Source organism: Natrix helvetica (genome assembly GCF_964273705.1).
Source record: "Natrix helvetica genome assembly, chromosome: 7".
In the NCBI taxonomy this organism is placed as follows: domain Eukaryota; kingdom Metazoa; phylum Chordata; class Lepidosauria; order Squamata; family Natricidae; genus Natrix; species Natrix helvetica.
This window is the reverse complement of record NC_138558.1, coordinates 36,819,378-36,830,989: the sequence shown is the minus strand read 5'-3', so window position 1 is coordinate 36,830,989 and position 11,612 is coordinate 36,819,378. Positions and strand designations below refer to the sequence as shown.

General features: G+C 38.1%; 1 protein-coding gene across 9 annotated transcripts in view; it reads left to right on the top strand.

Annotated features, from left to right (window-relative positions):
- The window catches only part of JADE1 (jade family PHD finger 1), a 165,716-nt gene that overhangs the window by 133,284 nt on the left and 20,820 nt on the right, over positions 1-11,612 (top strand). For all 9 annotated transcript variants that reach the window (XM_081959359.1, XM_081959357.1, XM_081959358.1 and 6 more), the window contains 3 exons: positions 1,660-1,817; positions 6,430-6,617; positions 10,138-10,349. In XM_081959359.1, coding sequence (XP_081815485.1) covers positions 1,660-1,817; positions 6,430-6,617; positions 10,138-10,349 — 558 coding nt within the window. The remainder of the gene's footprint in view (positions 1-1,659; positions 1,818-6,429; positions 6,618-10,137; positions 10,350-11,612) is intronic.

The window sequence follows — 11,612 nt, the reverse complement described above, 5'->3', positions numbered from 1 at the left end:
ATTTTTATCTTGTGACCATGAAGATGGTGCAACAATTATAAATGTGAAAACCGTCACCATTTTCAGTGCCATTGTAACTTTGAATGGTCATTAAATGAACTCTTGTAAGTTGAGGACAACCTGTAGGTATCTGGTTTGATTTGGATTTTGGTTTGGTCCATGCCAGTCTTCCCTGAGATCTGTGGAATTTCCAGAATTCTTAGCCTAGACAATATGAACATACATGTGTTTGTGGATATGCATTGTGACTTGCTTCTGCTTTGCCCACTTCTGAGAAATATGCCACCTTCTACAGGAAGTGTGTACTTCAGTGGAGATGTTCTTCCCAATGACATAGTGCTTGTACAGATTAATATTTCAGATGAAATAGGCACAGATCTTGCTTTCATCAGCTGAGTGCCAAATAGGAATATATGAATGTGTAACTGATGGGATGGCTTTAGGCTCAATTTTCATTGTACTTTTAAAATGCTACAATGGTCTCTATACAACATAAGGGTAATCATCCCTTGAGCTTTATTTACAGCTAGCATTTACTTCATGTTGAAAGAATACTGACAACTATTTACGTTGGTTGAATAAATATTGGGTCCTTATTCTTAAATTAAAAAGTTAAATTAAACTAAAAAGTTGATGCTCACATATCTTTTGAAAAAGTTGTCACAGAATCACTAGATTGTAATTGCCAAAGAATAGATTGACGGTTTGTGGAAATGTAAGGATGTGTATTTTCTCTTCAGTTTCATGATTTCTTTTACAGAATTTGCCTGTTGTGTTACTGACATTTGACCTTTGAGATATGTTTTTCAATAGTATTTAAACTGTTCGAACTAAAATAGTTGGCCATGGGTGCATGATTTACTTTGAACTCTGAAACTAGGAAGTAGAGGTCTTGGCTTAAAAAAGATATCAATAAAATAATCTGTGGCTTAGGATACAGTACTTCCCTTTGAACTAAGTAAAGGGAGTTTGACAATATTTGGATTTGGTGTCCTGTTTGGGGACTCATTTAGGATGAACAACGGATAATTAAAGCTTTTTTAAATTGGATCATATGAATTGGGGTGATCATTATGTTTTTTCAATTTCTGGTTCAGCATGGTAATACAGATGAACATTTGGATACTTTAAAGGGCATGTTAGTTAATGGTGAGAGGCCTTCACTGTTTTGCTGGAAACTGAATTATACAGTATGACATGTCACTATAACCATATACTATTAAACTCTTGTTCCCATAACCTTTAACTACAAAACAGTGCATTGTAGGGCAACAATTTTGGAACCGAGGTATCTTCAGTGTGCTAGCTTACAGAATGCATCCAAAATCTGGAACCCATAGCTCTCATGAAATTGAAATTTGGCAAATTTTGTAAAAAATTATGACATAGAATTATCATAAAGATTTTATGACACAGTACAAAATATCAGAAAAAATGTGGTCACCTCTTGATCTGACTGTGCTATACAGTCCAACACAGGCTATTTTTCAAGGCAGATATGTCTGACTATCTCCCCGAGTTTTTAAAAACATTTAAAGTACATTAGGAGCTCTACCATTGTTGAAGGTGTTGAGGAATCTGGTAAGGAAATATCTCTGAAATAATGCCTCAATGTGTCATGACTCGTCTAGTCATTTCTCTTTCTCTGTGTCTTTCCAGGTGTTTAGAACAGACCTGATCACTGCTATGAAGCTGCCTGATTCTTCCCAGCTGAATCCTGATGAATATTATGTGCTGGCAGATCCCTGGAGACAAGAATGGGAGAAAGGTGTTCAGGTGCCAGTCAGCCCAGGGACTATACCAGAACCAGTAGCCAGGTATGTTTTGGTGCAGCCAATTACAAAAAAGGAAACAAACCCATCCCCCACATCTTTTAAAACAATTAAAAAATAATAATTAAACTTTGTTAAACTGAAAGTGTAGTGTTCCATAATTTGGATTTATCTCAGAGTATATATGCTGTCTGTGAAAAAGAAGGCAGGATCTTAATCTTCTTTAGGATTAATATTAATAACTGGATTACTTTCCTTTATTGAAAAGTGATATAAGAGTTAATGAACAAGTACTCAGCATGTACATTGTTTGGTTGGTGGCATTTTAATAGATTGTCTGATAGTTCCATAATACGATTGCTGTATGAAATTGAATACTTACTAGCAGCTGATTTTTCACTGTTAAAGTACTGCAGGAGTTTCATTTCAGGTGGCAGATGTGAGCAAAACCTTACTCAACAGCAGATTTACTACTCACAACTTAAGCACTTTACATGGCAGGCTGAGGACTTATTTTTAACTTGATGTAGTGGCAGAAGGAAGTCTGTACTGCCAGAAAAATAGTTCCTTCTAACCAGAGATTGGCTTTAACCTTTTAGAAACAGTACAATTTGTTCCTATATCAGTCCAGACTTCATAAGCAAGTAAATGCAACTTTCTCACATCTGAATTTGAAGCATTAATTAACAATTCAAACTGGAAAGTGGCATGGAGCACAGGGGCAGCAGTTCTAGAGACATGAACTCTAAATCTTAACAAAGTAGACGTTTTGATAGATATTGTAGGTAATCTCCGTACAGAGATTAAATCTACTTGTATTTTTTAAGAAAGTTTGTTTCTGGGTGTGTGTGCATAAAAACCCAAAGCTGTTTATAATAAAACTCAACAAATTTCTACGAGCAGCAAAAATATACTTTGCAGAATTCTTAAATACTTTATCACACATCTAAGATGAACCCTTGTTAGTCAATACATCAATAAACATGTATATATCTGGTGTTTAAATTTAAATAGTGTAATAAATTTAGGAAAATGAGAAGCTCTTGAATTCTTTCTAGATTAAATTATCTGCTTGAATCAGTAGCATATGCAGAGCGCTTTAGGCAAAGGTTTTTCATGTCACCTGCCACTTGTTCCTTTTAAGTGGAAATGGTGAGAAATAAACCACATACTTTCTGCATGCCATTTTGTATTCTTAAGTTTAAAAGAGATTCACTTTAAAACTTCATATTGGTGACTTTGAAATCTAGAATGTTGATGGATATAGTGTAGAATTTAAATATTATAAAAGGTAATGTGAGCAGTTCAGGGAGATTTTCATTAAAGAACAACACAATTGAATTTTTTAATATATAATGGTTACCCTTTGATCTCATTGCGATGGATATCCTATGATTTATTCCTGTGGTTTTTAGTCTAAATTAATTTACTTCAGCATGCAAATTCAAATCCAGGTGTGACAGATAGGTGGATTTCAAATAACATTTTTAAAAAGTAGAATAGCCTGTATTCTGGTCTTCTAATGTGCTACAACTAATTTTGTTTAGATTCTATCACAAAAATATGATGAATTAATACTGAAATGAATCAAATATGTTAACCTGTACTTAATTGCAACTACCTTGGTCTTCTTTATTCTTCTTCCTTTTTTAATACACACCATATGGATGTCTATCCCTATTATTTCATACATCTTAAATTGGTTATAGAAGGGGGATTTCCTAATTTATTGGAGAAGACTCTAGGCCAGCGATGGCGAACCATTTTTGGCTCGCGTGCCATAAGCGGGGGGAGCACAGGAAGGTTATGCGCAGGGGTGCCGCACCCATAATGCAATGTGTGACCCCCCAGCATGGATGTGTGCATGACAGACGCTCCCCCCCTATTTTTTGCATGCTTTTTTTGCTCTCCCCAGGCTCCAGAGGCTTTATAGGAGCCTGGGGAGGCCAAAAACAGCCTCCCCCGCCCCCCGGGAGGCCCTCCGGAGACTTCAGGAGCTTCCCTGAAGCCTCCGGAGCCCAAAAACCTGGCCATACGGGCAAACCGGAAGTTTGGGAACAGACTTCTGGTTTGCTCCTAGGGTCGGTTTAAGGGTCCGGAGGCTTGAACCGGCCCTAGGAGCAAACCGGAAATCCGTTCCCGAACTTCCGGCTTGCCTGTAGGGCTGTGGGTTTTTTTTTGCGCTCCGGAGGCTTCAGGACCTTCCCTCTGGAGGGCCTCCATGGGGGGGGGGCTAAAGGTGAAAAATGGCTTTTAAAAAGGCTGTAGTCAGCTAACAGGGCCACGCCTCGCGTGCCCTGACAAATGGCTCCTCATGCCATAGGTTCGCCAGCCTGGCTCTAGGCTTGCCAGCTTTCCATATTTGTAGAACTACTAATTTACTTCTTAGTAAATACTGTTAGAATTTGTGATCGTTCAGAGGTGCCTGGCTATTAAGCACTCCTTCCATACATAGTTCTGCTCCTGATACATCCATATAATGTGATTTTTTATTGTGTAGTGATGGATTTGTCTGGTGTGGGAAAGCGGAGGAAAAAGAATTAAGTTTTTGGCAGCATTTGATGCTTGGATCTGTTCTTATAGTAGGACTCATGCCCTAAAATCTTAATACCATCTATCAAGCTATATTACATAATTATTGACAATAATAAATTTTAATTTTTCTTTGTAGTTGCAGAAAGTTTTATCACATGCTACCTATGCACACTTACCAGTATGTAAATTTCACTGGAGTACTATATTTGTAGATTCTGTAACAGTGAAATTGCTCTGATATAATTTCATGGCTCAACGTATGATACCGACAGACCTATAAATTAGAAATCTGAGCTGCTCTCCTTCTCCAAGGTTCTTATATTAACACTACTATATAGTACAGGAAGTCCTCGACTTACAAGAGCTTATTTAATGACCGTTCAAAGTTACAACAGCACAGAAAAAAATGACTTAACTATTTTTCATACTTAACAACCAATACAGCATCTCCATGGTCATATGATCAAAATCCAGATGTTTGGCAACTGGTTCATATTTATGACGGTTGCAGTATCCCAGCATCATGTGAGCACCTTTTGTGACCTTCTGACAAGCAAAGTCAATGGGGAAGCCAGATTCACTTAACAACTTGGTTACTAACTTATCAACTGCAATGACTCACTTAACAACACATAACAACTGTGGCAAGGAAAGCCTTAAAATGGGATAAAATTCACTTAACAAATGCCTCACTTAACAACATAAATTGTGGCCTCAATTCTCATAAGTCAAAGTCTACCTGTATTGGTAGTCCTCAATTTACAATTCATTTAGTGACTCTTCGAAGTTACAACGTTGAAAACAGTGGTTTATGACCATTTCTCACACTTACAACCGTTACAGCATCTCCATGGTCATATGATCAAAATTCAGATACTTGGCAACTGACTAATTTATGATGGTTGCTGTGTTTGGAGTGATCACCTTTTGTGACCCTCTGACAAGCAAAGTCAATGGGGAAGCCAGATTTCACTTAACAACCATATTACTAATATAACAACAAATGTGGCAAGACAAAACTTAAGAGAAATTTTGGGCTCAATTGTAGTCGTAAGTTGAGAACTACCTGTATAGAGTATTACATGATTATATTAAGCATAAATACAAAGCAGAAATTACAATTGTGATTATAAAATATAAAAACCCTTATATATGCTTATAAGGGTATGTATAATAAAATACGGAGGGACGCGGTGGCTCAGTGGCTAAGACGCTGAGCTTGTCGATCAGAAAGGTCAGCAGTTCGGTGGTTCAAATCCCTAGCTCTGTGTAATAGAGTGAGCTCCCATTACCTGTCCCAGCTTCTGCCAACCTAGCAGTTTGAAAGCATGTCAAAATGCAAGTAGAAAAATAGAGACCACCTTGGTGGGAAGGTAACAGTGTTCCGTGCGCCTTTGGCATTTAGTCATGCCGGCCACATGACCATGGAGACATCTTCGAACAGCGCTGGCTTTTTGGCTTTGAAACGGAGATGAGCACCGGCCCCTAGAGTCAGAAACAACTAGCACATATGTGTGAGGGGAACCTTTACCTTTACCTTATAATAAAATAAAAGAAACATTAAAAGAAAAAGGCTTTTTTAATTTTTAAACATCCATACATGGTATTTATTTTACATGCTATGGTAGTGTCTCAAGCCTTTCATTTGTTGCTACTACCAACTCCCCTGGAAATATAATGCCAAAATTACAGTAGAAAAATAGTGAGTTTAGATGAATTTCTGACATAATTAAAATATTCTAAAATTATTAACTCCTCTGTAATAGTCTTCCCAATTGAATGGTGCTATAACAAAATTGATTTAATACTTCTGCCCATGGTGACACAAAATAACAGGAAAATATCTTGTCTCCTTGGCTTATTTTTTGTTGCTGAGATATTATGCCTTTTTAAATTACCGTATAAGATACCTTCAATATTTTCTGAAAACATTTGAGAGTCTAAGTCAAGAAAAAAATCTGCTTTGTAGAATGGCAAAATCAGACATAATGTATTTTCTTGTTTGGGGCGGGATGGAATATATTGTAATTCAAAGCCTTCAACAATAGCTGTATGGAAAGACTGAGGTTTTGGTACTTATAGAAGGATTACTGCAATGAACACCTGTTTGCTACACTTTCAGGATTGTGTCTGAAACAAAAGCTGTTGTATTTTCAAGACCTCGGAAATATATCCTGTCTTCAGGCTCTGAGCCCCCTGAGCTTGGATATGTTGACATTCGAACATTGGCAGAGAGTGTATGCCGCTATGACCTTAACTACATGGATGTAGCATGGCTGGAACTGGCCAATGAAGAATTCAAAGAGATGGGTAAGTGCTAGTTCCAGTTACAGCCCCAGATTAGAGAAGTATCAGGGAAGAGTTGAGGTAGGGTTTCTGAACTAGCCAGCATACTATATGCGGCTCATATGTAGTTTCTGGATGGAAGAGGTAAGGACAAAAAGTGCTTATAAACAAATTGTATGTGGTTGGGGTGGGGGGATGGTTTTGAATGGAAATTTAGCAGAAATAAAATAAACTTTCTGAATTATTAGATGTTAATATCTCAGACATATATGTTAGGATTTTTGAGATTCACAGAAGTCTGCAGGAAGAGGGAAAGCATATCAGAAACACCAATTCCTGATTAATATTATGTGAATTAATAAAACAGTCGTGCTGTTTAGGATTTGGCATCTAAAAACATAGGATGATACTAGATGCAATCATATATCTTTGAACAGTTGCAGTTGCAGAGCTTTAGCAAGATCTTTTGATCTTTTCTAGGGTGGGTAGAATATATTTTAACCAATTAGTATTGCTGACTTGCTTGGAAAAAAAAATCTATAAGCTATATATTTACTATTCTATTTTTTATGGTTTTATTTTTGTTGTTTTCCTTTGTAAGCCAACCAAGGTCTTACGGTTTTAAATACATATACGTATAGAAGTAATCCTTGACTTGCAGCTATTTGTTTAGTGACTGTTCGAAATTAAAATGGCACTGAAAAAAGGGACTTATGACTGCTTTTCACACTCATGACCATTGCAGCCCCCTATGATCACAATTTGAATCTTAGTAAGTGGCACGTGTTTATGATAGCTGCGGTGTCTCAGGATCATGTGTTATCACCTTTTACAACCTTCTGACAAACAAACTCAATGGGGAAGCCAGATTCACTTAGCAGCCATGTTAATTGTCACTGTAATGACAATTACTGTAATTCACTTAACAACTGTGGCAAAGAAGGTCATAAAATGGGACAAAATGCACTGACCAACTGTCTTGCTTATCAATGGAAATTTGAGACTCAACTGTGGTTGTAAGTCAAGGACTACCTGTACATATATGCATACATACATATAAGTACATAAATACTTACTTCAAGACAAACTGAAGATTCCAACTACATTTAAAAAGGTACATACATGTTAGGAATAGTTTACCTCCTATTTTCCAAGAGCCCTCTAGAAGAATGAAGTGCGGGAGATTTTCTGCAAACTTAATAGGAGAAGTTTTTAAGTGGTGAAAGTGGTTTCAGACAAAGGCATCGTAGCCATAGAACAGATTCCTCTATAGGTCAGTAAGAATGAATTTAAACTGAGCTAGAAGAAAACTGATTGTGAGATTCTTTATAATTGGTATGAAGTGGAGGAAGAATCCTTAACTATGATGTTCTGCACCAGCTCCCCTTTCTGGATTGATTTGAAGAGCAGTCCCATATATACATATAGCAAATTACAGTAAATCAGTGGTGGGTTGCCAATTTTTTTACTACTGGCTTGGGTGCGCTTGCGCGTGCGCAGAAGCGTCTGAGCAGGTGGCCGCCGCTTCTACTGGTTCATCCTACGCGGGCTGAACTGGGAGCAACCCACCTTTGCAGTAAACCAACCTTGCACCTCTTTGATTGAGGACAACACAGTAATGAATTTGTGATAGTAGTTTTAAAATATCCTTTGTTGCAGTTTGTTATGAAGTATCCAAACATTGTTAAAATAAAATAATCATTCTTAAAATATGGGATATTATTATAACAGCTACTATTAAGGAATTCAGAAACCTGAAAGAGTTCCTGTAAAACTGAAAATCAGACTGTATAATTAGAAGCACACAGTAGGGCCAGCTATTAAGAAAGAAATTTAGGCTTTGTTCAGATTTCTTCTTATAAGCGGCTGCTGTGCCCGAAGTAATATAATTGGATATAGCCTCCTAAACAGTTGATTTTTTTCAGGAATCAGATATTTGGAAATAAAGCTTCTATGTGAAAATATTATTAACTTCAAAAGAAAGGTTGCATACCAAGTCCTAATTCTATGCCGCTATACCATTAACATTAAAATACATTATATTTTTCTATGAGTAGAAGTACTGCGTGTTCATCACAGAATTAAAGGGTTCTGAGGATAGAAGTAGCAGCTTAATGTAACTTGATACATAGAGTCATAGTATAGATCAGCGATGGCGAATCTTTTTTGGCTCGCGTGCCATAAGTGGGGGGAGCGCAGGGGGGTAGTGTGTGGGTGTGCCGCACCCATAATGCAATGCGCAACCCCCCAGTGCGTATGCGTGCATTACAGGTGCTCCCCCGATTTTTTGCACGCTTTCTTTGCCCTCCCCAGGCTCCAGGGGCTTTATAAGAGCCTGGGGAGGGCGAAAACAGCCTCACCCCCCCCCACCCAGAAGCCCTCTGGAGGCTTGAGGGACCTTCAGGATGCTTCCCTGAAGCCTCTGGAGCAATCAAAACGAACCTTCGAGCAAACCGGAAGTGACTTCTGGTTTACTCGGAGGGTTGTTTTGAGTGTTCCAAAGACTTGAGGGACCTTCAGGACGCTTCCCTGAAGCCTCCTGAGCAGTCAAAACGACCATCCGAGCAAACTGGAAGTCTGTTCCCGAACTTCTGGTTTGCCCGTAGGGCCGGTTTTTTGTCCCCCGGAGGCTTCAGGGAAGCTCATGAAGCCTCGGGGGGGGGGGGGAGGCTCTTTTCGCCCTCCCCAGGCTCCTATAAAGGCTCCGGAGCCTGAGGAGGGTGAAAAATGGCTTTAAAAAAGGGTGAACTAGGCTGGCCAGCTGACAGGGCAGCGCCTCGCGTGCCCTGACAAATGGCTCCGTGCGCCACCTGTGGCACGCGTGCCATAGGTTCGCCATCACTAGTATGGATCTATCTTCTCCAACTGATTGCTGGGATGCAGCTTTCAACATGATGTTAATGGCCTTGCAGGCTACAAACAATTAGAGTTTAAAGTCCATCACATCTGATCTTCACCAAATAACCAAGTACATACTAGCAGGTTAAACGATACGCTTGCTAAGCTTTTGGGACAAAGCAGTCTTGAATAAAAGCTATTTTTCTTGACATTTCGTAAAGTAGAATATTTTAAAAATCAATTCACATCAGTCCAAAAGTCAGTTCACAGAGTTCTATAAGTATCCTAGATGTCGATTAACATCCTTACTTTCTCTAACTTGAAGATTTTCACAGCTGGTACAACATTGTCTCATCCACACTGTTATTTGGCAGCTATGGTAACATTTGCCTATTTAAATGCATTTGCCATATTGATTCAGGGCAAATTAATAAATCAAAAACCTTAATTTTTATGTGCATTTGGAAAGATGGTTAATTTCATACCCATTTTTTACTTTCAGCTTCACATTATGAAACTCCATGTGATAGCTAGATTAATTGTACTGGTTAAGATAAGGCTAGTACTAGTTAATATCAAATATAACCTAAGCCTGTTTCCTTTCCTTTCCTTTTCACTTTGATTTCATTGATTGTTTATATTGCTAAACTTAAATGGTAAGTAAAAGAGAACATGAAAATTAAATGTCATTATATAACTTAACCAGGGATGCCTGAACTAGATGAATACACCATGGAGAGGATCATGGAAGAATTTGAGCAACGGTGTTACGACAATATGAATCATGCTATTGAGACTGAGGAAGGTCTTGGCATCGAGTATGATGAGGATGTTGTCTGTGACGTTTGCCAGTCTCCTGATGGTGAAGATGGCAATGAAATGGTGTTCTGTGACAAATGCAATATTTGTGTTCATCAGGTATACAACAATAATATTGGGACTTCACAATTTCACTGTGATGAAGCAATAAAGATTTTGCACATTCTAAGCATATTGAAGGTGTTTGAAAGTTTATGATGAGGTATATTGATAGAGGCAAAGGGATCCAGGAAATGAGGTAGATAACTGAGCTAAGTATGGATAATTGTCTCACCTGATAACACTTGGCTGATGTTCTCTGTGCTCAGACGCTAAGCATGATCTTGCTTGATTAGCAGTTGGATTGTAGATTTCTATATAATATAATAACAGAGTTGGAAGGGACCTTGGAGGTCTTCTAGTCCAACCCCCTGCTTAGGCAGGAAATCCTACACCACTTCAGACAAATGGCTATCCGACATCATCTTAAAAACTTCCAGTGTTGGAGCATTCACAACTTCTAGAGGCAAGTTGTTCCACTGATTAATTGTTCTAACTATCAGGAAATGTCTTCTTAGTTCTAAGTTGCTTCTTTCCTTGATTAGTTTCCACCCATTGCTTCTTGTCCTGCCCTCAGGTGCTTTGGAGAATAGCTTCGCTCCCTCTTCTTTGTAGCAACCCCTGAGATATTGGAACACTGCTATCATGTCTTCCCTAGTCCTTCTTTTCATTAAACTAGACATACCCAATTCCGGCAACTGTTCTTCATATGTTTTAGCCTCCAGTCCCCTAATCATCTTTGTTGTTCTTCTCTGCACTCTTTCTAGAGTCTAGAAATAAAATACCAAGTTTATAAAATAGAACAGTAAAAATAGGTGTATTATAGAATATAGATCATCCTCAACAACCCGAGATTCTGGTCCTTAACAACCACAATTGGTACCAGAATCTCAGTAGCTAAGCAAGTGTCTTGAAGTGAGTTGTGCCCAATTTTACAATCTTTTTTTTGCTGTGATTGGCTTTGTTAAGCCAATTGACAGGTGCTCAGATTTTGATCATGCAATAGTCGTAAGTGTGAGGATGGATCATAAGCCACGTTACTCAGTGCCATTAATTCAAACAGTTGCTAAATTAATGTTTATAAATTTGAGGATTACCTATAAACATTCTAGAAGGTGGCAGTGGAAAACTGCTTCTGTATTGTTGACAAGAAAAACACAAGAAACTATTCATGAAATCACCAGGAATGGATGTTACCTTTTATTCATGGCTATTAAAAGTTCCATAGTACTGTGAGGCTTAGTGACTAGTGTGTCTTCAAAATTTTGAGTTACTAACTATGAAGTTTAGTAGCATCGTGTTGGAAAATAGTTACACAAATTC